This window comes from Pteropus vampyrus, unplaced genomic scaffold, assembly GCF_000151845.1.
Source record: "Pteropus vampyrus isolate Shadow unplaced genomic scaffold, Pvam_2.0 Scaffold81, whole genome shotgun sequence".
Lineage (NCBI taxonomy): Eukaryota > Metazoa > Chordata > Mammalia > Chiroptera > Pteropodidae > Pteropus > Pteropus vampyrus.
This window is the reverse complement of record NW_011888862.1, coordinates 7,785,816-7,812,767: the sequence shown is the minus strand read 5'-3', so window position 1 is coordinate 7,812,767 and position 26,952 is coordinate 7,785,816. Positions and strand designations below refer to the sequence as shown.

The 26,952-nt window shown below is 39.6% G+C and overlaps 1 protein-coding gene across 2 annotated transcripts in view; it reads left to right on the top strand.

The window, feature by feature from the left end:
- The window catches only part of SH3KBP1 (SH3 domain containing kinase binding protein 1), a 267,401-nt gene that overhangs the window by 71,938 nt on the left and 168,511 nt on the right, over window positions 1-26,952 (top strand). For both annotated transcript variants that reach the window (XM_011363025.2, XM_023532336.1), the window contains exon 2: window positions 4,476-4,599. In XM_011363025.2, the coding sequence (XP_011361327.1) occupies window positions 4,491-4,599 (109 nt within the window). In that variant the 5' untranslated portion in view covers window positions 4,476-4,490. The remainder of the gene's footprint in view (window positions 1-4,475; window positions 4,600-26,952) is intronic.

The following is a 26,952-nucleotide window of genomic DNA, read 5'->3' as shown; positions in this document are numbered from 1 at the left end:
CAGAAAGCTGAGATTGAGGGTTGGGGGCTAGGAGCACTCAGACCCAGGAAATCCAGAGTCCCATGACCTGGATCAGAACCTCGGAGAGCTCCAGGTACTTGGATGCTGGCAGCTGGAGGCAGGCAGGAGTTACTCCAGTGCCAAGCCCACCCTCCTCTGCAGCAAAGAGCTTTTCTTGTGCGGATAAGGGGCTTCCAGGATTTGGGCCTCAGTATTTATGTGCTTATGGATAAAGTGGTACATTGCATTCTTTAGGCATGGAGGGAAGTGAAGGTTCCCAGTGGAGCCATGGGTGGCATGATTTTGAGTCTCCCTGCTCTAGCCATGACATCAGTTCTTCCTGGGAGGTGAGGTGTAGCAGGAGAGGTCTGCCTAGAAGGCCCAGAGTTGAGTCCCATGGCCCGTTCTGCCTCTTACTAGATTTGTGGCCTTTGGCTGGTCTCGTATCCTCTTGCTGGGCCTCTTGATTCTTCTATGCAAAAATATATCAGTCTGGAAAAATCTTGGGTTTTGTTTTTTCCAATAACACAATGACAGTGTTATTATGAGGAGCAAGTGAAAAAATATCTGCTAAAGAACTTAATTATGTAAGCCTTTGCCAGCGTAAGGTTGTATCATTGCCAGCTTCATCACCTATTTTTAGAGCCTACCAATAGGAGTCCATGAAATCAGGCATGTGTGAGTGTCAAAGAGTAGTTCAAGAAGTGTACTCCTCAACTTACATTTGCATGGTAATTGGTACAATGGGGTCAGTATGCATGTCAGATAGTTTGAACCAGAGTCTAGTACACAGAGACTTGTGATTTGCTGTGCAATTTGAAAAGTTTTAAATGAAAGAGCTTGTCCTGTGGTCTTTTGGAAGTAACTGGAGGATTTTAGTAGGGAAGTGACAAGAGCGGACATTTGGTTTAGGAAAGTGTCCCTTGTGGCGGTACAGAGGCTGAACTGGGATGGAAGAGAGTGGGGGCAAGGAGACATTACCACTCAGACAGGACGCAGGGGAAGCATAGTGAAGAGATGGGCTCTGAATCTAGACAGGTTGGGTTTCAGTTCTAGTTCCTACTTGTCTGACCTCGGACAAGTTTCCTTAGTTCTCTGTCTTGGTGTGTGCATCTGTGAATAGAGCTGTTGTGTGGGTTAAAAGTTCCAATCCCAGTGAAACTTTTACAGCAGGCATTAGCACATGGTAAGCACTCACGTTAGCTGGTATTCATGTGCATTTTTACTGTGGTAAAATACCTATAACATAAAATTTGCTATTTTAACCATTTAAAATGTACAATTCAGTGGCATTATTTATATTCACAATGTTATGTCACCATTGCCACTATCTGTTTCCAAAACTTTCTCGTCACCCCAAACTGAAACTCTGTAATGATTAAACATTAATTCCTATTCCCCCATGCCACTCTCTGGAAACCTCCAGTCTACTTTCTATGTCTATGAATTTGACTACTCCAGGGGCCTCGTATAAGTGGAATCATATTTTTCCTTTTGTGTCTGGCTTATTTCACTTAGCGTAATGTTTTCCAGACTCATTCATGTTATAGCATGTATCAAAACTTTATTTCTTTTTAAGGCTGAATAATATTCTCTTGTATGTATACACCATATATTGTTTATCCATTGATCTGTTGATGGACACTAGGTTGTTTCCAGCTTTCAGCTGTTGTGAATAATACTGCCGTAGACGTTGTTATACAAGTATCTGTTTGAGTCCCTGTTTTCGGTTCTTTGGTGGGGTATATACCTAGGAGTGGAATTGCTGGGGCATTTGGTAGTTCTGTGTTTCACTTTTTGAGGAACCTCCATATTGTTTTCCACAGAGGCTGCGCCATTTTACATTCCCACCGGCAACATACAAGGGTTCAAATTCACTATATCTCCATTGACATTTGTTTTCCTTTTTTTAAAAAAAGTCTAGCCATCTTAGTAGGTATGAAGGGGTATCTCATTATAATTTTGATTTGCATTTCCCTGATGACTAATGATGCTGAACATCTTGTTGTGTGATTGTTGACCATTTTTTAATTTTTGGAGAAACATCTGTTCAAGCTATTTGCCTGGTATTTATGTTTTTAAGGCAGTGTGGGAGGAATGGAGAGAAACAGATTAAGGAAGTAGATTGGGCACAACTGGGTGACTGGTTAGATATGGGAGTTAACAGTGAGTTTTCCAGCCTGGGTAAGTGAGTAGACGATGGGCTGTCAAGCAAGGTAGCTTCCTCTCCTGCAGAAAGCGCAGGTTGGAGGGAAGATGTTGGGGTTGGGTGAGGCCGTGTTGAACCTGGTATGCCTGGGTGTTATGCAGGTGGAGAGCCTCCAGGATGCGCTGCCACGTCCACATGCCTGATTGGTTTCTCCAGGAAAATTGCAGGGCACATTTTAAGTTTTGTCTCCTCCCTGCTTCCATCTAAGAAGCAACTTAAGAAATTTGGTCATCATTAGGTTTCTCTATTTGGCAAATGTAAACAGTCGTTATGGAGACAATGGGATCTGAGATTTATGAACCATCTCCTCTCCTGCTGCTGGTTTCTCAACCTTTAAGCACCTCCTTGATCAAATCTGTCCTTCCAAGCTCATAGGTGCTGCTCTGAACCCTGGAGTATGAACATTCTTGACAACCATACTTCTGAAGCCATCTCCAGTAACCACCCCAGTCTCTCAAACATTTGCTCCTCCCTCACTCTTCTCCAACTGCATGCCACTAGCAGTTAGTGCTAAGCAAATGCTTTCCATGTCACCCACAACCCATTGAATTTCTCTGAATTACTCCTTGGTAACACTGGATGTTGAATCACTGCATTACATTGTGTCCAGGTGGGAAATTTGTGTGTGCGTAGTCATATCCACACTGCAATGCAAAGTGAGGTTTGAGCAACTGTTCCACCCCCAAAGAAGCAACTGTTGGGGAATGAGCCCCCATGGTGGCTTGTTTTCTTTACTTCTACAGCCATGGGCTGGCAGCTACCACTAAGAAAGCATCCCGTCATGCGGCTCAGGCAGGCAATGTTTGCAGATTGTCCCCTTATGCCATCTGCCTGTGAGGCTGCAGAAACCCCCAGCAACTGCTGTTCTAGCAGGTGCCAGGGCTGCTGAGGTGGGAGTTCGTGTACATACACATGCGTGCACAAAGCTTTGTGCTGTGTTGGCCTGGGACGCCAGCTGAAACTCTCAACCCAGCAAAGCACCAGCCGCAGTTGCTGGTTTCCGGTGGGGCCCTGGTGAGGGAAGGAGGGAGGGTGGGAGGGAGGGCGAGGCTGTTGTTAACCAAGCCAGCAATCTAGCAATCCGGGAATTGACTACGGTAACTCTGGTGTGTAGGAAGCTACTATGCAGTGGCTATGTTTTGACAAGCCTTTGTTCTTTTCACCTCTGCCCAGGCTGAATTGTGGCCCCCTCTACCTAATTTACCATCTTCATGTTCATTCCATAGGAGCCCACCCACTCCACTTTTTGCCCTTCATTCTTTTTCAAGAACACATCTCTCTCATCCTTGAGTCCTTCCAGCCACTCAGCCATGCTTTGGGTCTAGCCCCTTAGCTTTCTTTTTTCCCAAGTCATTGTGATTATGGGTTCACACAAGCCCAGAAACCCCCTGCTCCAGACCTGCAGTTTGTGAATTACTCTAATTTCATGCTATTAATGTAAATCGTTAAGGTAATTTGAAATAATTGTATCAGCCACCGGGTTTAAAAAAAATATCTACCTTAATGGAGTTTTGATATGAGAGCACCTAGAACTTTTTCTGTGAAGGACCAGGTATTTTAGGTTTTGATCTCTCTTCCAACTACTCAACACTGCCATGCAGCATCAAAGCAGCCATAGAAAATACTTAAACAAATGAAAGTGATTGTGTTGTAATGAAACTTTATTTATAAAAAAAAAAAGGTGGTGGGCTGCAGTTTTCTGACCCCTGGCCTAGAATGATAATCTTCATTTCAGCTTGTTATCCTTATATTTTTCTTTGTCAAGAGTTAAAAAGCCAGAGGAACTTTATGACCGTAAATGAACTGAATTCATCTTCTTTGGGGTTTAAAATAATTGTGAGCACAATGATGGTTTGGGAATATACTTCTCTAAACCCCTGTTGGGAAGGATAGAAACCAGAAGGCTTTTAAGGGGTGACTGTGCTTGGCCAAAGCTTGTCATTGTTCAAAAAGTAGAGCAGGCTGTCACTGAGAGCTGTGCGGTGGCCTTTATTATCCCTCATTCTCTTTATGGTTACTTGGAATGGCCATAGTCACATAAGGACATTGCCATATTAGACATCATTTCATTGTATAGGACCAGACACTTCTCTAATTAATTTAAGGAAAACAAGCTACAGAAATATTGTGGCATTTTTAAAACATCATGTTATACTGAGTTGAGGTCATTATAATTTATTTCCAGAAAGTCGAAGCATAAAATAGTCAAAAAGGCATTTTAAAATTTCAAACTACAATCTTGTTTTCCTTTTATCTATCTTCACAGGAAATAAAGAAAGAGATGAAGAAAGACCCTCTCTCCAGCAAAGCTCCAGAAAAGCCCATGCACGAAGTATCCAGTGGAAATGCTTTGCTATCTTCTGAAACAATTTTAAGAACCAATAAGAGAGGTATGGAAAAGAAGAAAGAGCCCCCTCCTCACACACAAACCCAGACTGAAAACTTCTGGGTAAACTGTGTCAAATTTTAAATTGCTGAAAAAATGACTGGTATTTGCCCTTTTGGGCTTTTTAAAATATGAATTTTTGGATACATGCACACGCAGAGCAAGTAATGACAGAATAACTATAATAAAGGGAACAGAGTATTTTTTTTTTTTGACAATGAGAAAGTAGACTAAATTTATAAATGATGTTTTTTTTCCAGGACTTTAGGTTTTCATATCTGTTTTTATGGATGGAAGGTAACTTTAGAGAATGCAGTGGTGCGGGCTGAGCTGTGCGTATTTGGCTGTTCTCTCTTTTTAATTTAAGGGCAGGCTTTATCAGGGTCTTTCTCTAACTGCTGGGCCCCCGAACACAGACCTTGCCTCTGTTTAGAAGGTAGTATGTGAGAGGACAGCTCATATAACCACCTAACCAAGAGACCTTTAATCATCTCGTTTCTCTCTTTTGAGAGAGACCTCAAGGCAGATTTTCAGCTATCAGCTTGCTGGAGTTTTGTTTTTTTCTCATACCCTCCCTTTGTGAGATTGTTGCTTTAAATGATGGGAGAGACAACATAAGATGGCAGAGAAGACTCGACTCAATTTTTTAGACTGTGGTCACACTAGATTCCTTGTTTTTTTCCTGACTTCACCCTCACCGTGGATCAACCAGGGCACACACTGAGTGTTTCCCCGGTAGGTTAGCATCAGCTGCAGGCTTTTCATGGGTTTATTACTTCCTTAAAGAGAAATATAGAGCTGTTCAAAAGCAGGAGCAGGAAATGTATTAGCAATGAGTTCCATTAAAAAGAAAAAAGAAGGCAAGTTTACATAACCATGGAGAAGAACAGTTAATCTTTCATAAAATTTAGACAGCATAAGAATTTGTCCAGTAAACTGTCCATTGATCATAGTGCTTGAGACATTAGCTTTGTGTCTCTCTTCCTTCCTGCTTCTTCCTCTACCCCCTCCAGCTGCCCTGGGTTACATTTCCTTTTTTTGAATTACCCAGATTAAATATTGGCTGGAGGCCCACACTGGTTAGCAGCTATAGGATATTCTCTCTCTCTCTCTCTCTCTCTCTCTCAAGTCCCATCTTACCAGTGCAGGGGATTTCCCATTCGAAGAATTAAGTATACTTTACTGTAAAACTATAGTCATCCCCAAGTGTCTCTTGCATTCTTGCAAATAAGTTCCAGAACTCTTGAGGTCTGCCCTCATCAGATTTGGAGAGCTGGACTTCAGTGAGTCCTCTGACATTTCTCCAAATCTCCTTTGCTAATCTGGGTCCTTACAGTTCCTCCTGATGCTTCTTGGGACAGTGGGCTGAGGAATTGCATAGACACTGATCAGCATTGATCAGAGGCAAGGCCTCTCCGCCAGCCCTGTTTTTGTAAAGTAAATAAGAGAATTAAGGTAATTAATTAAATTTAACTAGATAAGGAATTAATTAAGGAATTAAGGTAATTATCTGGATGAGTTTGGTAAAATTACCTGAGAACTTTAAATCAACGAAGGAATAAAACTTTTTAAATAATTATCTCTTTACAACTAAAATTCTAGCCTTTGGGGTCCCCTATGGAATTTTTCATTAACCAAAAACTGGCATTAAAAGAGTTTATTACTTCCTTTTTTTAAGCCTCTACCTTAGGCCTGCAGCCTGATTCTGAGAAACCTTTTTAGTTATTTTATATAATGAATCTGCCAGTGGCTCTGAGACCTAGCACATGGGGGCATTCTGTAAATATGAAACACATAACAAACCATCTTCATTCTGTCCCAGGCTTCACACTGACCCCCAAGTCACCTGGGCCCAACATAAATTTCCAGTTGAAGGGAAGCATTGTATACCAGCGCCAGTGCTGTCTTCGGCCCTGCCCCCACCCGTCAAGACTAACAGGATCCTACTACTTCTTATACTAAACAGCGGGTAGATTGATTGGCCTTGTCAGGCCAGATAAATAGTTCATTGTGCTGAGCTCAAAAGCTACATTTTTTCCCACCCCAAATCAATGAAAAACCACTTTTTTTTTCCCTTAAAACAAGGATCAGAGGCTAAATCTGTGGGACGATTCTAGTCACTTGTAAACACTTCCTTCCCACCAATTTTTCAACTTTTATGAGTTATCGTAAATGACCGAAGTCTCCTTTCCTTTGTTTCCCTCAAGCTTTGTCCCTAGAAATCTCTTGGATGTTTTTGTCTACTGCTGTTGTTCTGGAAGGAAGTTAAGTTACTTTCAGAGTTTAGCACCAGCCTGCGTTGATTTCTTACAGTATATGAGTCCAACTCGTGATTTAGCCTTGGACCCTGTGAGAATTTAATAGTTAACACAAGTTCGTTTTCTTTATCAAAGATGAGATGACTATTTACATGGGCCTTATCATTCGATACAGGCTTAGCATTGGTTTAATAAAGAAAGATCACCTTCTATTTATATGAGGCCGAAATTGAACCACTTTATTGGGTCCTGAACTTGAGATAGACATAGCTGAAGAAGTAATGCCCAAGTGTGTCCAGCAGTTTTTGCTGGGAACGTGCCTCATTTTGTGGCAGTGGTGAATAGGCTGTACTACTTCACAATGTGGGATGAGCTCACCCTCCCTAGACACCTGCGTAAGGTCAAAAGATACTCTAGGTTTAAAAGAAGCTATTCATAGCCGTGGGAAAGGCCAGGACCATGGAAACAGCAGTTTGGGGACTGATTAGTTTCCGTTTTCAGCTTTAACCTTTGCAAATTTCTAGAGTTGATTTAGGAAGGTACTGGAATGACTCCATGGGTTTTTCATTTGAGGAAAAAGATGTGACTGAAATTGAGAGAGAGACATAGAGAGAAAGCATGCAGGTCCTCCAGATGGCTTGACAGCACCAGCTATACGTTCTGGTTATAGAACTGTAAGAACAGTTGTGTCTGCTCCACCCTCAGCCACTTCTCTGGGCTTTATCTGAGTCACGGTGAGGGAGCTTCCTGTTTAAACCAAGCCTTTCCCAAGAAGTAAGAAGCCATTTTTCATTCAACTTAAAGCATAGATGTTGTATATCCTAAAGTAGTCCCAGACTCCAGATGTTGACAAACTGGACCTAGAAAATCTGAAAACTTTTCTTGAAGACAAATGTCATTCTCATGAACCAGACAGAAAGGGTTGTCTGTTTCCTTCTGAGAATCATTTATTATTTTGTTTCTCCTATTGTTAAACCCATATAGGAGAATAATGGGCTCTCCTAAATTGGAACATTGCTCTATGGAGGAACTTTTAAAAAAATATTTAAACCTCAAGTTTAAGAGCAAAATTGAACAAATGGACATTTTAGCAGTTAACAGCAAATAGGCTAAATACATACTTGAAAATGAGCAAGGAGAATTTTGTCCATTTGAATATATGGCCCCTTTTCTGCTTGAATTAAAATGAAATAAATTATTTGGTTTCATCCTTAGAAGGATTTCTGGACCAGCTTTGTCCTTGTGATAAGTTAAGTCTTCAGACTGTAATCAGCACATTGCTGGCTTGTGTAAGGACCAGTTTGTATTTTGGGGCTCTAGTTTCCCAGGTTTTGCCTCGTTAGCGGACCTCATGGGGAAGTTACCTCTCACTGATCCCATGAGGTTCTTGCTGCCTATAATTTTGGATATCGTTCCTTCCTCACTTTTGGGTGTTTACTAATGAACATTTAATAGCACATGTTTCCTATGTATCTATTAAGGGCCTGCCCCTGTATTTAGCGTTGGGACAGATAGAAAGACTAGAAAAACACCATCCAGTCTTGCCTACAAGCAGTTCCAGTCTGTTGTATTACTTGGAGAATGTTGAGAAAGTGCTGCACATTTCTTATATCTTTTTTATGCCAAGGTGGGGTTATGTCTCTTATTTCTGTCATTCTGAAATGTGAAGCCACTCCACAGGTTTCTGGTTGGCTTTATATGTCCTTGTTTCTATTTCCAGTTTATCATGAATTCAGTGTTTGGTAAGTCTCTATTGTATTTTGCACATTTACTATTCTTTGCTATTATTATTGTTATTGTTATGCTTTCCTGATATAAAATGTATTTTATAATCATCTTTTTAAGTCGCTCTGCTACTTTGGCATTTGCCTTCTGAAAGATAAACTGCTTTTACCATCTTTATTTAAGGTTTGTTGTGCATTTGCATTTTACTGCCTCTTCCAGAGATTAATGCTGAAAGATCCGATGGTTTAAAAGATGTTATTTGTAACATGTCTAGCACTGATGCTCTGAGATGAGAGTCAAGTTGCGATGGGGGAGGGTTGCTCTCTGAGTTGGTATGTGGATATGACTTTGATTGTAGAGCATTGCTCTGTGGATTCATGTGTTTTGTCCTTCAGACAGGTTTAATTCAAAAGTTTTCCTTGACAGAGGGATCAACAGCTGCTCTGCCTCTGGTGACACACTGTTGCTTTAAAAGTTAGTGCAGAAATTCTTCAGAATTCATTTTGTGTGTGGATGGGTAACACACACATGCCCTTTATTAATACGGGCCTAGTGTTTACCGCACAGAAGGCCTCTCCATTTTGGTCTGCTGCCTGTAGCTGTCAGAAGAATTTTACCTAATGTTTATCATTCTTTCCCTTACTGTTTCAGTACTAGTCATTCCAATCCCTAAACAGATCTGGCCATAGTGACCTCGCTGAAGGGAAAACATTTTTTCAAGCTTTCATTCCTTTAGCATTTACTACTCAGAATAATATTCTTGAGGTATCTGTTGGCTTGTTTGTTAAAACATGAGTGAGTGTCTGTGTATGTGTGTGTATGCATATACAAGTGTGCATGTGCTAGCATTGAACTCTCATGTTGGTTCAGAGGCAGTGGCCTGGAACTTGATAGGCTATTGGCCCTTAGTTTGAAATGAAACTCTAAACAAAGGATGGGAAAAGTGTCCTTAATAAAGAAAATGTCAACTGTACTTTGTTAAGGTAGATGTGAGATCTGGGGATTTGTTTATAGTAACAAGACTTTTTCTCATTTCAAATTTCCTTTTGGAGAAACAAAGGAATCAAAGCGTGGCATATTGGGTCAGATTTTTCTTTGAGTTTGTAAATCATTTGTTGATTTTATCTAAATTGTTGGATTTATGGACAGATAGAAGAGTAAGAGTTAAGAAAAGGCATTACTGTTGTGTGGAAGCTCTTGGCTCTCAACTGAGCTGGTCTTTCCCATGGGAGAGGAATATAAAGCTAGCAACCTGGCAGTGAACATGGATTGATATAATATATAGTCATTCAATAATATATACGTCCGTGTGAATGGATCTACATATGCATTTATAGTCTTTTTTTTTTTTCCAGAGAGGTCATTTAAAGCAACTGGCCCTGGCTGCTTTTCTGTTCAAGTTCTGTTGGGAGTCTGTGTAAAGACCAGTAATTGATGTTAGAGTATGTTGCCCTTGTTCATTTTCTTATCTGAGTGGTTCTGCCTCTTGGGGCTAAATAAATGATTAGGTTCAAATTAGGGATGGTGGTGAAATGGATGGAGAAAGCCATTCTGGAGGGGTGTTGCGATCATACATTTACTGGAGGTTTTTATGTGTTTAGAATTTTCCTTTTATTACATTTATCTCCTTTTAGTCTCTCTGTCCTGGTTCTAAGTCATTGACACTAGAGTAATGAGTGTCCCATGGAACCATCATTGATTTAGACTTCCACTGCATTCCTGCTGGGTTTCCACGCCATCCCGCCCAGAGGATGATCCGTGAAGTGGTTCTGTGGTGGTGGCTCCACCTGGTGGCTCTCCTAGGAAACTCCTCCTCCTCTTCACCGTTTCTTTCTCCCTGGGGAAACTTGTGCCTTTGGTTCTTAGCGTTCTCAGTTTATGCACTTCCATCTCAGACCCATGACTTCTCATATTATACACATGTTCTTTTTTTTAACCAAATATTTATTTAAAAATTATCGAGGTGACATTGGTTAAAAACATTATATAAAATTCAGGTATACAACATTATAATACAATATCTGTGTACGCCATTGCACACTCACTACCAAAAGTCTAGTTTCTTCTGTTACCGTATATTTGACCCCTTTCACCCAATTCGTTTTCTCCAGACCCTGCTTCCCATCTGATAATTACCATTCTGTTGTCTGTATCTATGAGTTTGTTTTTGTTTTGTTATATAATTTGTTACTTTTTTGTTTTATATTCCACATATGAGCAAAATCATATAGTTTTTGTCCTTTTCTGTCTGACATGTTTTGCTTAACCTAATACCCTCAAGATCCATCCATGTTGTCGCAAATGGCAATATTTTATCTTTTATATGGCTGAATAATATTCCATTGTATATGTCACACCTTCTTTATCCAGTCATTCATTGATGGACACTTTGGTTATTTCCATGTCTTGGCTATTATCACACATATGTTCTCTTTAGCTCCTCTCCTTTCTCTTCTAAAATTTACTTACTGAACTCGTACAGTCTGTTTCCCCATCTTTGTTCCACAGACCAAGATCATTGTTGATAAGCATAAAAAATAGAGACTCCTACAGGCATGACTTTACATGTAGATATTAATTTGGACACAATAAAGAATTACACTAAAATCCCTGTGCGTAATTCAAAGCCGCCTCCTTAATAGCTCTGAGTACCCTTAACTATGTGGTTATACGTGGATTTTTAACTGCATGGGAGGTCGGCGCCTTTAACTCCTGGTTGTTCAGGGGTCAACTGTACTTCTTCATTTCTTGTTGAACCCAATTTTCCTCAAAGCAGCAATATTTTATTACTGATGTTGTTTTCAGTTGTCAGCAAGTGATAAAATAAAAAGCCAACTGACTTCATTTGTCAGTTCTCTACAGGAAGCCCCTTCTTTCCTGGTATGGGCTGCTCCCTCTGCCCCTCTCTGGGTATACCACCGAGCCTAAGTATTCTTGACAAATAAAAAATGTTTCTTCTTTAATTTCATTTTTTGTTGGTTTTCGTTAGTTGATGGGATTGCAGATTTGCCTTGTTTTAACTACATTGTGGGTTAATCTGGGAACTCAATCATCACTTATGACTTTGCTTCTGTGGGCAAAAGCATTTGGAGTTCCACGCACTGTGCATAGCACATAACCTTATAAATCTGGCTTCCTATTTTGTTTTTTATATTGTTGGCATGGAGCCTTAGGTACCTTTTAAAAGTCAGAGAGTCCATATAATTGGGAATGACTGAAGTTTTCTCATGTTGCAGAGGAGTTTATGGTTCACATGATACAGAATGCTGGAACTGTACAAGCTCTATACGGTATACCAGGTTCCAAAGACAGAGCTGAGTTCAACCACACAGCATCACTGTATGCGGTGCTTATTTTCATCAGTCCTAAGTTGGACCTCTGTATGCCCAAATTTGCCTGTATAAGGCATATTCTAAAAGGGATGCTATTGTATATTTTCATCTACTAGAGAGGAGACCATGCAACAAGTATGACACACTCAGATAGAAACCAAGCCGGTATGTCTCATTGTGCGTTGCATGGAATTATAGCCCTGCAAAATATTCCACAAAAGGGGGATGGGGAGAGAGAGAGAGGAGACAAAGAGGGAGAGAAAATTATCTTTCTGGACAAATAAATTTTGGTTATAGCTGCCTGCATTAATACCTTCTTAGGGACTGACAAGCACATTAGCATATTATAGGCTCTCAGACGTCCTGTGGTAAGGAAACCTGCTTATCTTTGATCACCAAACCACATTTAACCGAATACTAGTTAGGACTCTGCTTTGGGATGTGCTGGGTTTTAAAATGCAGGGCAAAATGTAAGCATTTCTGAGATCATCTTCAGATTCTCCCTCGCACAGGGAATGTTAAAGTAAGTGAATGGAGCCGGTGGTGCTGGCACTTCTAAAACCCGTGACTGCAGATGATGCTAGGAGAGCATTCTCTGCATCTAAAACTTGAAAGCCAGTCCTTTTGGTAGTTTTTCAAGTGATAAGCTGAAAATGATTTTCCCCCTTGATCGTTTTCTTGGATCCTTGTGTCTAAGAGTTACGTACTGGGGCTGGGCTTTGACAGGAAAAAATGGGCTGAGGGGGCCGACCCAATGAATGGTGAGGCCAGGTCTACCTGGGACTTGCGTAAAGATGGAACCTCAGATTCCAGGGGTAGATTTTATAACGGTGACAAAATAGCAGTCCCATGTGGTCAAAACAGCCCCATTGCCTTCTCTATCTGCTTCAATTGAAAGATGAGGAATCTTAGCTTTTCTTGATACCATTAAAACCCTGAACGTACATAAAGAAGAGCTTTTGTTCACTCTCTCCCCCTATTCGTGAAATAGGCTGCCATTTTGAGTTCAGATAATGAGCCCACATGCGAGGCTGTGAGGAAAATCCGCATAACCTGCTGTTTTAGAATTCCTGTGGTGGCTGAGGTCCCTGATGGTGGCCCTGCCTGCGGCCTGATGCAGAGACCCACTTATCAACTTACCAGGCAAGAGGACATGGAGCCTCTGCCCAGGAGACTGAAAAGACATCTCTCTGATCTGGGATACTGATCTTTGCTAAGGCCCACATGGGATCCTTCTTTCCAAAGAGAGATTGTTCTGGGTAGAGAGCTGGTAGGTTAATTAGAGGTATTGTATTGGGACTACAACTGTGTTCTCTTGTAGAAAGCCATGGAAAATGGGCATTTTTTTTTCCTGTAGTTTCTTCACTTTCTTTGAATTATACCCATTGGTCTGTCATCGAAGCCTGGTTCCTCTGATGCCACTTGTAGCTTTAGCTTAGTTTTTGGAGTTGCGGCTTTTTGTACTTGTGAGGCCCTGGGACAATTGTGCCTTAAACAACAAGGACATTTCATGGCACACCTCCATAACCCAGCTGGCACTGAAACTGGCCTGCTATTGGTCTGACATGGGAAAAGAGAACAGCTAGAAACTCTGCATGCGTGTGTGTGAGGAAGCACATTTGAGAAGGACTGAACTGCTTGTTCCATTTGTGTTTCTCTGGAGACTTGAATAAGCTCAGTGGCAGCAGGTCCTTGTTGCAGGAAGAATGGCTGTTGGCAAATTCCAGACCCCACTTCTGCCGCACCCCTAAAGTTTCTGTAGGACTTTAGGCAAGTCTCATACTTGGTTTTCTATTCTGTAAAATAAGGAGATGATTTTTGTTACTCCCTCAGGGAAATCACGAGGACAAAAATGAGGAAAGAGAATAAGTTTGGGGGCAGAGGGTGGTAACAGAGTGGAGTAGGATGGGGTGTTACTTACTGAATACAGTAGTAGTTGTTATCAAAAGTGGTAAACTGCTAGGGAGACCCCAGTGCACTGGGAAGAAATTACAGATATGTGGCAAATAATAATCAGGTATTTCTGTGAAATAGCCAGTGATCGGCTGCTCGTAGAACAGTCTCCAGGACAGACCATATTCTAAGCCGTAACAGAAGTCTCAATAAATTTGAAAGGATTAAAATTATACAAAGTATGTTCTCCAACCACAGAGGAATTAAATTAGAAACCAACAATCAAAGGAAATTTGGGGAATTCACGAATATATGGAAATTAAATAACATATTCCTAAATAACCAGTAGATTAAAGAAGAATCCATAGAGAAAGTTTAAAATACTTTGACATGAATGAAAATGAAAATACAACATTCAGAAATTTACTGCATATAGCTAAAGCAATGCTTAGAGTGAAATTTATACCTACAAATGCCTATATTAAAAAAAAACCTTTTATTCATTCCTTTATTTTTTTTTCAGTTTAGTGAGATATAATTGATATGTAACAATATGTAAGCCTAAGGTGTATAGTGTGATAATTTGATATGATACATTTATATACTGTGAAATGATTACCACAATAAGATTAGTTAACACATCCTTACCAGTGTTTTTTAGTTGTTGCGATGGTGAGAACATAAAAGATTTGTTTTTCTCTGTCTGATTTGTTTCACTTAACACAATGTCCTCAAGGTTCATTCATGTTGTTGCAATGGCAGGATTTCCTCTTTCTTATGGCCGAATAATATTCCTCTGTGTGTATATCACAATTTATTTATCCATTCATATGTTGATGGACACTTAGGTTATTCTCATTTATTGGCGGTTGTGAATAATGCTGCATTGAACATGGGAGTGCAGATTATCTTTTCGAGATAGTGATTTCATTTCCTTTGGATACATACCCAGAAGTGGGTTTGTCAATAGCCTTTTAACCTTAAACTAGAAAAAGAAGGGCAAACTAAACTCAAAGCAAACTGAAAGAAGGAAATAATAAAGATTAGAGTGGAAATAAGCAAAATAGAGAATAGAAAAACAATACAGAAAATCAATGAAGCCAAAAGTTGGTTCGTTGAAATAGTCAACAAAATTGATAAACTTTAGCTTTACTGATCAGGAAAAAAAGAAGAGAAGATTTGAACTACTCGTGTGAGGAATTAAAAAGGGAGCATCACTGCTGATCTTAGAGAAATTAAAAGGATCGTAAGGGAATACTGTGAACAGTATATACACAGCTGGGGGAATGTAAAAAAATGGTGCAGCTGCTTTGGAAAACAGTGTGGCATTTCCTCAAACGGTTAAGTATAGAGTTACCATATGACCCAGCATTTCACACCCAAGAGAAATGATAGCGTATGTCCATGTACAAATTTGTACGTGAATGTTCATAGCAGCATGATTCATAATAGCCAAAAAGAGGAAACAACCCAAATGTCTATCAGCAGATGAACAGATGAACAAAATGTGGTTTATCTGTACAATGGAATATTATTTGACAATAAAAAGGAATGAAGTACTGATACATGCTACGACATGGATGGACCTTGAAAACATTATGCTAAGTGGAAGAAGCCAGACACAAAAAAATCACATATCGTATGATTCCATTTGTATGAAATGTCCAGAATAGACAAATCCCTGGAGACAAAAAGTGATTAGCATTTGCCTAGAACTGAGTGTGGGAATGGAAAGTGACTGCTAATGGGTATGAGGTTTTTTGGGGGGTGATGGAAATGTTCTAAAATTAGATAGTTGTGATGGTTGCGTAATTCTGTAAATATATAAAAAACATTTAATTATACACTTAAATGGGTGAGTTTTATGGTATGTAAATTATATCTCGATAAAGCTGTTTAAAAAATAGATTAACACACAAATTAGTGTTAAAATGCAGTGTCCGGCTGTGCCTATCTGTCTGTCTCTTTCTCTTTTACATCCCATACTACTACCCCATCCCAGATGAGGGACAAGGTGTGACATTCCATTTAGTCATCCATTAAAATTGTATATTTCTCCGTGAAGCTTTATATTTTTCTTCATTCAATTAGTTGCCTAGGAGATAGTGAGTCTGAGGGATCAAAAAGACACTCTTTTGCTGGGAATGACCTAAATATCAGATAATTGATTCGAAAAGGGTAGAGAACTGACTGTGGCATTCTATTGTTCATTTCTTAAGAAAAAAATGAGATATCCTGTAAATCAAAAGCCAAACCTCTTATATTCTAAATTTTGTGCTTCATAGAGCCTTTGCTGGAAAGGAGAGAATCCATTTATGGTTCCAGTTTTTCTTGCCATTGTCAGTAATTCTGCGTTAGTTATTTTTGCTCATAAATCTTTATCTGTAGCTCTGATGATTTCTTTAGGAAAGATTCTTAGATGTGGAATTACCGGACAAAAGCATGTGTATATTTTATAGGACTTTAAGTTATTATTATGAAATTGATTTCTTGAAGGCTTGCACCAATTTGCACCACCACCAGAGGTGGGCAAATGCTTATTAATGTTGTAGGCTTGAATTTCTTTGATTAATAGAATACTTGAACATTCTTTCTTGTCATTTGTTTGTATTCTTTGCTCTTACTTTGCGAGATCTTTATATTTTTCTTACTGATTAATGTATTGTTCCTTTGTCATTTGTGGCAAATTGTGTTTCCCAGTTTGCTGGCTTTTTATTTTGTTTACAATTGGTTTGAGGTACAGAAATGGTACATTTTTATGCAGATTAGTATATTGATGGTTTCTTTTGTGATTTCTCTGAATGAATTCTCACCTAATTTTTCTTTTCCTTTATACTGGCTTCATTTTTTTATTTCTAATTTTTAATCTATATGAAATTTTGATGTATAGTATGAAGTTAGTATGCAAATTGACTTTTGTTTTGAAATAGCCACCCTTCCTGGACCATTTATTGAATAATTCAGCCCTTCTCCATTAATTTGTGATACCTCATTTATCATATAATGTTATTATATGCAAATGCATTTTTTCTGGACTTTAATTCTGTACCATTAATCTGTCTCACCATTCTTGTATCAGAATAGTTAACTATTGTGGCTTTATAATACATTTGATTTAATATATATGGCTTTTATCCTTCCTATCATCACTCTTCATTTAGGAAAGTATTTCAGCTATTCTCACTTGTTTATTCTAAAATCATGTTATGAAGTTTTTAAAAATGCCATTGGAATTTGGATTTGAATTACATTAAAATTATACATCAATTTAGAAAGAATTGACATTTTCCAACTTTTTCTTTTGTTTAAAAGCTTTGTATTGTGTCATACAAACTGTCTTTATATACAAGTGCATAAGTGAAAACCTTTCTCTCCCTTGCCTGTCCTCCCCAAATATCACAGTGAACCAAATCTTGCAAATATGTCACCAAATTAAAACATATTTTTTTTCTGAATTCTAAGGAGCTCTTTCTAGTGATCCAGTACATAGGATCTCACTCTGGTTAGTCAAGTGTCAGTTATGGTTTTATTTGTACAGTTTCGCTCACTCCTTACGTTATTCCTACATAGATTGTGATTATTGTTGGCTTTTGTAAATAGGATTTTTCCCCCTCATATTTTTTCCCATTACTGATCCACAGAAGAATTTAACTTTTGAATATTTCTGTTATAATAGCCCTTTTGTAGAATGCTCTTGTTAATTAAAAATGTTCCCCTTTAATATTAGAAAAAATGCTAGTACTTATTAGTCACTAGCTCTCAGAAGGTGGAAGAATAGGAATTACAAAATGTTATATTTGAATAAAAGACATTTTATCAACAAAAATTCTTTAACTTGGATAGAACTTTACAGTTTACATATAGAGAGAGACTGAAGACTCACTTCGTAGAATAACCCCATGAAGGGTGGTAAGAGAAGCATCCTTATCATTCCATTTTAAATATAAAGAATCTAAGGTCGGAAGAAGTGAAAAATGACTTACCCAAGGCACCAATAAAGGCAGACATAAGGTCTGCTTTTTGCTGCCTTAATCTCACAAAAATAATAGGCAGTAATGCAAGTAATAGTGTCCGAGAAGCCTTAGTAAATGGCTGATCTTAAATGATCATTTTTGGACACTTGTAGTTGCATTTCATTCTATTAATAGACTTATATTCTTTGCGTGTGTATGCATGTGCGTGTATGCATGTGCACTCATGTTTAGATTTTGATTTTCTTTACTGGAGTGTAAGCTCCTTGAAGGAAGAAACCACATTATATTCATCTTGGAACCAACTTTAGTTATTGGATGAAAGTATGTACTTAAACACTCTAACCCTCTTGAAAAACAGGTTGCCAAAAGGAAAACTATCAGAGGGAGAACAAGCTTATTAAGTTATATTTCAGGAGAAGCTGCTGAAATTCTGCGATTCAGAGAAATTGTCTGGTTACTGAGTGCTGAAGGAGAGAGGAGACTTATTAAGTGTCTGTTTTGGAGAGTAGATCAGGAAAGTAAGTACTGAATCTAGCTGTAGGCCTGATAATAGGCCATTAGTAGAGAGTGAGAAAGCAAACTACATTTCCAAAGGAGGAAATTTGAACCAGGTCTTGAATAACAAGATTGAAAGTAGAATTAAGTCATAAGAGTAACTGTGGGAAGACTCCTAAAGGTTTCATATTTCCTGGTGTAACATGAGATGAAAATGGGAGAATATATTCAGGACAAGGGCAAGTTTAGAGTTTATGTGATCATTTTAACCTGCATTTGATTTCATACCCTTACCCAAGGTTTAAGTGAAAATATATACAGTTTAGTTTGTTTTACATACAACAATCTGTCGGCTCTCCTATATATTCGTTGGTGTACACGGGTCAGACTTAGCCTTTCCTTCCTTCCTGGGTTTCTCTCTCTCTAATATCTGAGTGCTCATCGTCACCATCATCAGAGTCAGGGAGAGAAAGTAACGATATTAATCAAAAGAGGCGGTTGGATTATGTGATTGTATGTTAATTTTGCTTGTCAGAAACCTGGTATTTTGAATTATCAGTGATTGGTACTGTGTTTTCAGATTTCAGCTGAAGTAAAATCTACCTGTATAACTACCTCCTGTTTGGCAGGTTGAAGATACTGGAACTCTGGAGCAGGGAGACCTTCTCTCCCTCCCCCTCACTCTCTCTTACTTCCTTCCCTCTTCTCCTTCCCTTGTCCCCAGGGCCAACTTGGATGGATTCTTCAGCATTGTCATCCCTTGCAAAGGAAAATCAGATTTCCAGAATGTTTTGCTATTGCGTTTTCTCCTTGTTTCTTTTAACCCTTTTCTAGGCCATGATATTTGACAGATTAAAGCAAACAAATAAACACAAGCATACTGTTAAGAGTTATCTTCTCAAAAAGCGTTGTCTAAGGGAAAAATGATACCAGTTGTTTTAAAGTAATTCTTTAGTGATATCACTGGGAGTAGTTTGTTTCTTTAGAAGAAATTACTTTCTTTGTAATCTACTTTTGACTTCAAGATAAAGTGTAAGACCCATGAGGTTATATATAAAGAGTAAAAGTAACCAAGTTACCTCTGACACTGTGTGGACAGGGACAAGCAAACCAAGATGAGCAAAGAATGGAAGTTCTGATTCTATTTGTACATATATTTACACTTAAAAAATACTTCACATTCTCATTTAAGCTTTGGCCCTAGAGCTCTGACCTTGTTTCACAAAATACGTGTGTAATTCAGTCATGTTTAAGAGCCTCTTTCCCTCCTTCCCTCCTTCCCTCCTTCCCTCCTTCCCTCCTTCCCTCCTTCCCTCCTTCCCTCCTTCCCTCCTTCCCTCTTTCCCTCTTTCTTTTCTTCTCCCTTTCTCTCTCCATCCCTCTCCATCCCATTCTGGAATGGGTGTGTGTATATATGTGTGTATATTACTTGTTTGTCATTAGCTCTTGTTTATATTGTGCAGGCTTGACAGGAATAACACGGATCGTTGAAATCAAGGGATGCCCCACAGAAACCATTCTGCAGTTTAACTATAAATCTTTTATTAGAAAGGCTTATATAGGATGCAATTTCACTTTTCTTAATCCCTGCTGTCCTCTCAGATGGAGTTAGTAATAAATTTAAAAATGACCAAACCTGGGCAGCAAGAAGGAAGAGAAGCAAACATCAGTTGGGTGGTTCTGCAGGATCAATTTTTCCCTCCCTCCACATCTTCATAAATTATGAACTGTATCGATCTATTCATATTGTTATATGAACTCATTCTATCAAAAGCCCAAGTTGAAGTGGAAAATTGAAAGTGACCATTTATTAGAGCTGAGCAGTGTCAGCTTTGTACTGAAACAAAACAAAACAAACAAAACCACACAGGCCTGAATGGCCTCCCTTTCAATACTTAGATTGGATATGGCCAGAGGCAGTCTGGCCTGGGTAACCAGCAACACTTGATAGCAGTTGACAAATATCCTGTCCTTTGTCAGTAGCTTAAAACTTGACTGTAAGTTCGTTGAGGCTGGAAAACCATTTGTGTTCCTTTTTCTCTTTAATACTTCCTGCCCAGGATGATTCAGAGACTTCATTTGAGGACTAATGGGACATACATATAAATCTCAGCTCTACCAGCCAGTAGCCATCTTGGGGAGGTCATTTCACCCTTTGAAGCATCTGTTTCTTCATCTGCAGGTTAAAAGGTTGATTGAGAAGTTTACAGTATTTTTTTTTTTTAAATCTAGGGACCCTTTTTGTCCCTTTGGGTGACAAATTCCTGTATCTTCATTAGCACATAAATAGTCCTTTAGATTAGAGTCATGGTTGTGGTCCTATTTATATATAGTGCTGCAAAGCATTTTAACCTGTGTATGCTCATTTTTTAACTTTAATATAGTTTGCACTTTACTTTCAAAAGTAAACTCAGTAAATGCTGTCTATTTTAACATTTACTAATAGTATAGAATATTAAAAGCATAGGTTCTGAAGTCAGCCCACCTGACCTCAAATCCCAGCTCTGTAATATTCCAGCTATGTTGGGCACGTGATTTTATTTTTGTTCTTTTGCCTCAGTTTTCTTATTTAAAATAGTACATTTCTCCTAGGGTTGCTATAAGGATTAAATAACTTAATATTGGCAAAGCATTTAGAATGTTATCTAGCATGTAGTTAATGTGTATGTGTGTCAAGTAAAATATATCTAACATGTGCGTACCCTCATTTTGGCTGTTAAGCCTTTTGGAATGTTGAAAAGCATAAGGATTCCACTCTTCTCTTTGCAAAAGAATATTATACTATCTATAGCCCGCTCTTATACTATCTATAGCCCATTCTCACTCCTACAGCCAGCAAACATTTGCTGAATGAACCAGATTCCCACATGACCTGTCAGAAGCTTCTGGAGAGCTTTAGAGGATTCTGGTTCTTTGCTGAGAAAGCTCCATGGTGATTGTGTTGAGTAATGAAGTTAAAGCAGTGTTTCTGCCTTTGGTAAATCACCTATTCTCACCCGCTGCACAACAGTGCAGGTTCTTTACTCAACTTGACTGCCCAGGGTTGGTTGGGTGGTGAGATGTGGTCCACTTTACATTCTGCTCATCACGCTTTGGAATCCTTCCTCCCCCAAAGACTTTTTCATATCTCCATGTTTCTTTCAATGGGTATGGGATAAAACCATTCATGGTAAATCGGATTGAATTGCAAACTCTAGATGCTAATCACATCCTCCCAACCTTGTTAGATGCATGCCTGAAGACTGCTAGTAAGTGATATGTTTCTTTTAACATGTTTAATATTTCAGAATAAGGTTTTAGTAAGAATATATATAAAGAGATCAAGAAGGGACTTGAACAGATATCTGTACACTCATGTTCATAGCATTATTCACAATAGGCAAAAGGTAGAAGCAATCCAAATATCCATCCATTGATGAATGGACGAACAAAATATGGTATATCCATACAATGGAATATTATTCAGCCTTAAAAAGGAAGGAAGTTCTGAAACATGTTACAATGTGAATGAAGGTTCCTGAGAACATCATGCAAGTGAAATAAACCAGTCACAAAAAAAGATAAATATTGTATGATTCCATTTATACGAAGCACCTAGAGCAGTCAAATTCATAGAGACAGAAAGTAGCGGGGCGATTGTCAGGGGCTGGGGGTACGGGGGATGGGGAATTAGTGTTTAATAGGTATGGAATTTCAGTTTGAGAAGATGAAAAAATCTGGAAATGGTTAGTGCTGGTGATGGTTGTATAATAATGTGAATATGTTTAATGACACTGAAATTGTACACTTAAAAGTGGTTAAAATGGTAAATTTTATGTTATGTATGTTTTACCACAATAAAAAAGGAATCAAGAATAATGTGACAAATAACCAACACCCTTCTACCCATCATCAGTTAAGAAATTTTAAAAATTAACAATTACAATTGACGTGTCTCAGTTGCATTATGCGTTTTTCGAGGAGTGAAGGATGACTTGGTTAAGAATTCTATTGGGAGAGCTTTCTTTCTGCTTTATTTTCCATTTGCATTTGTTAGCTACAGATAAACATACTACAAGTAGGGCATTAACCTTTTCCTGTTTTTTAAAATTAATGTTTCTAGAAACTTCTAAAAAGAAATCTGTCTAGAAACTTTTGTTTACTATTCAGGCCTTGATGAATATGGAGAAACAGTCAAGGGAAATAATACTTAACTTACCAGGATAGAAGAATGGTATAGTATATTTGCAGCCTTTATCTTCACCAAGCGTGTGCTTCAAACGTTTTTTGAGGACCTGCTCTGTACCAGGCATTATTGTATCAGTTGTCACAATAATGCTGCATAACAATCAACCACAAAACCTCAGTGACATACAACAATAACCATTTATTACTTCTGAATCTGAGGTCAGCTAGAAGCTAGCTGAGTGGCTTTTCTGATTTTGACTGGGTTTCCCTCACATGTCTAGAGGTCAGGTACCATGTCTTGAGCTCACCTGCATGCCTGGGGTGACTCAGCACTGCCCTTTGTGTCTCGCATGCTCCAGCGGGCTAGCTACTTTGACCATGTTTGCATGGCAATGGTGGAGATGCAAAAAAGTGAGTAGAAACATCCAAGTTCTCTTGAGGCCTGGACTCCAGACTTCCACTTCGCTTTGTTTTCCAAAAAAAGTCACATAGGTGTGCGTGCGTGCGTGTGTGTGTGTGTGTGTGTGTGTGTGTGTGTGTGTGAGAGAGAGAGAGAGAGAGAGAGAGAGAGAGAAAGAGAAAGAGAGAGGGAGGGAGGGAGGAAGAAAGGAAAGAAAGGAAAGGGAAGGAAGGAGGGAGGGAAGGAAGGAATGAAAGAAGGAAAGAAGGAAGGAAGGAAGGAGGGAAGGAAGGAAGGAAGCAAGGAAGGAAAGAAGGAAAGAAGAAGAAAAAGAAAGAAAGAGAGAGAAAGAAAGAAATCTACTCTGTACTTCAAGGAGATGCTCTTAAGTCATCACAAAAGGCATGGATATGGTGAGCGGGGGAGAATTAGGGCCTAAATTCAGTCAGGACAGCTGACTCTGTGCAGAGTGTTGTAGTAGAGATATCTAGGCAGTCCTCTAACTCCTGAGAAGAAGGTAGCATTGTCTTCATTGTACAGTTGGAAAAACAGAGGCTCCTGGAGGTTCTGTGATCTATCCAATGTGAGCGGTGTAGTTTGGGTTGGAATCCAGGTCTGTCAGACCTCTTCTTCTGTGCTGCCTCTACCTGACTCCTCCCGACAGGTTGGGTTACTGCCTTTTTCTGGAAACATCTGCTTTGTCTTTTGTGCCTCCGTATTTGATTCCCCTCATCCTTACTCTCCCTCTTTCTCTATTTTATTTTGCTGACTCCTCTACCTTCTTAAATGTAAGCTGTTTTTATGCTTTTGTCTTTGGCATCTTTTATTGTGTTTGCTTGCTCCTGGGTTCAGCCAATGGCATGAAGCATACAAGGCCCCAAACCTAACCTCGAGGCCCGACCTCTCTCCTTGTTTTCTTCACCCCTTACTTCCACTCACAGGGACTGTGCTGGTTAGTGGGCTTTCAGCTACAAGTCACCGACACCCTGGTTTAACCTGGTTTAGACTGTAAGGAAATCTCTTTTGTACAACAGGAAGTCCAGAGGCTGGGAAGGCTCCTCGGGGTCCAGGTTTCTTCTCTCTCTGCCCTGCCTCTTGCTCAATTGGCTTCATGCCGTGGCCGGCTAATGGGCCGATGGGCTTCCCTGGTTACATCCAGTGGAGGAAGGACAGGGGGCTTGTCTTCTTTGAGATGTCCCAGACAGACCCATCTTTGCCTCTCATCGTGCCACCCTGGCTTAAGGCTGCCTGCACATCCTGGAACCCATCCCTGGCCAGACCTTGCTTAGGTTTGGTGTTCTGTGGTAGAGTGGCTGATGGAAGGCAACTACTGTGTCCCCACCTGTCTCCACATGGTTGAGCAGCTGATTCTTTTACCTGTCAGATTCCTGCTGCTTTTTTCTTCTGCATCCCGACATTCAGTTCTTCCCATCAACTCTTCAGGGTCTTTTGTAACTCCTCCTTCATCTCCTTCATCATTTGTTGTTTCTTCCTTTGTTTTTGTTTTTGAGATCATTACTAAAGGCCTGTTCTGGGCTGGGCTCCGGGCTAGCTTCTACTAATCTATAAGGAGGCCAGCTCAGCTGCTGCTCACAGGAGTCTAGGATTTGAAAATCGAAACAGTCCCAGGCAGTATGGGCAGGGTGAGGAGAGCATTAGGCATTGAGTGCTGTGTCATCCCATGGTGGTGGTGATGGGGCACCTAACCCTGTCTCAAAGGCAGTCAGGGAAGGTATCCCAAAAGGAGTTGCTTCTAAGCTGGTAATTCAACCTTAGCAATGTTTCTTACTCTTCCTTAAAAAAAAAAAAAAAAAATCCCTGGTCTCTGATTTGGACCCTTATTATTCCTTCTTGTAGACAGAGGTCAGCAAACCATAGCCCATGGGCCAAATCCTGCCTGTTTTTGTAAATAAAGTTTTATTAGCACATAACCATGCCCATTCATTTAGTTATTGTCTATGTCTCCTTTTTTTGCTACACAGCAGAGTTAAGTAGTTGCCACAGAGACTGTTTGGCCCACAAAGCCTAAAATATGTATTCTCTTGCCCTCAATGGAAAGTTCGGCAAGCCCTACTATAGACAACTAGAAAAACTCAATTCCTGTCCTCCAGGAGGTTTCATCTTACAAAAGGAGACTGACTAATATGTAATCTATAGAAAACTTTATAATGAAGCCAATTGAGGTAAAGATATTTTAGTGCTGAAGTATGTAGTACAGACAAAGATCAATGTTGTAGAGATTCATGAGCATTTATTTCTCTCTGCGGTCCCTTTCTCTATTCCATGAATGAATCTACATTCATTTCCTTGCCTGAAGATTTCTAGATTGACACTCTCTAGATTTACAATTTCTAACTTTACGCTTTTCATGACACTCAGTTTCCTCCCTCTGAAGGAGAGTAAAGGTGCAGATCAGTTTGGAAAATGAAAAGTCTGAGTGTGAGATACCATAATTTTTAATGCACCTTTGCTACTCTTTCACACTTACAAGCAAAGTAGGACTTACTTATATGAATGAGAAAAATCTTTATTTGCTGGGAACAAAGAAATAATTTATGTTTTACTAACCTATTTATTTGATAAAAAGTCTGCTTAAAACCTTCTCTTACAGGTAGTCCAGTCCCTTTATCTGCACTGCTCATTCACCTAGAAACTTGGTTTTGTTTTTTTTTTTTCATGGAGGATACCCCTCCAGAGGGGCCTTCGTGACAAAAACATTTGCAGCCCCGGAGGAAATCCATAGGCGGAGACTTTGTTGTCTTGATGACCACAGAATGGCCCACACAGTGAGACAGCTTGTGTGCTGTCATGTTGTTTAGACCTCACTGCTGTTTGGTTTTTTGAGTTTAGATTTTCTCGTAGACTCACCCTAAGTTTTCTTAGACTTATAAAAATAATGCTTAGTATAAAAATAAAGGAAAGTAATGGCAAAAAGAGTAACATAAAATTCCTTCCCCTGGTCATACTCCCAGGAGGAGACCTGGCTCATTGTCTCCTCAGAAGATCTCCACACATATAACTAGGATGAACCATAAGAAATTGGAGAGATTCAATCACAAAAATGTCAATTTCAGATGGTACGACCTGATCTAAGCACATAGTGATATATATTGGTATTTTAAAAAATACTGTTTATGCTATATTGCAATTAGTTGTTAGGTTGCAGAGGATCTTGGAAATCTTGGAAATCTTGCCATACCGGTTCATTGAGAACGATGCCATTCTTTAATAGTTCATGCATAGATATACCACAACTTGACAAACCAGTCTCCTAATTGAAGGACATTTAGGATGATTCTGTTTTTTTACTCTTCTGAATAATGTAGCAGTGAACATTATGCATATATCTTGGCATATTTCATGTAAGTTATCTCGAATATAATCTCCAAAAAGTGGAATTGCTGTTTTCCTGACTTAAAAAAAAATTGAAGAATTGGTCCGATGGCTCTGCTCTCAGTTGGATTTGCTAACCTTAGGATCCTTCATCCTCTAGTGAAAGCAAAAAGATGGGACCGCAGTGGAAGTCAGGTAGCCCCTCTAGACAAATCCTGTGCACTTATAAACATTGGTACAAACATCCCTCCCTTCATGGAACATTTGTGCACTCACTGCCCAGCAGGCACTGGGGACCACAGGCAATGACAGTACAACTGACTAGGGCTGGGACGAAGAGGTGTATATAAAGCCATGTGGTACACAGAAGCCTAAGTGACCTCTTTATCACTGGCCCGGAGGTGGAGAGGAGGAACCTTGTTGTGCATCCTAGAACTTCATTGGCCAGCAAAGGGAAACACAGGGCTCAGTCTGGTGTGTGTGTGGCGGGGGGCGGACATTGAGGCAGTGGCAGGTGTCAGCCTGCAAATGAGCTGTGCTGGCCTTCATGGAAGGGAGCATGGGCACTGAGTTCAGCTGAGCCAAGGTGCCAGATGACAGAGCAGGGCTCTCGCCAGCCACTGACCCGGGTAAAAAGAGGGCACTTGGCAAGCAGCCTCACGAATGTTGTGCTACATGGCCATTTGTGGATTAGGACCTGTTAAGATGCCCAGTGTGGTTCTTTTGTCTGTGCTGCTCCAAAGCCTGTGAAACATTCCAATGTACAGAGTCCAAATGTTA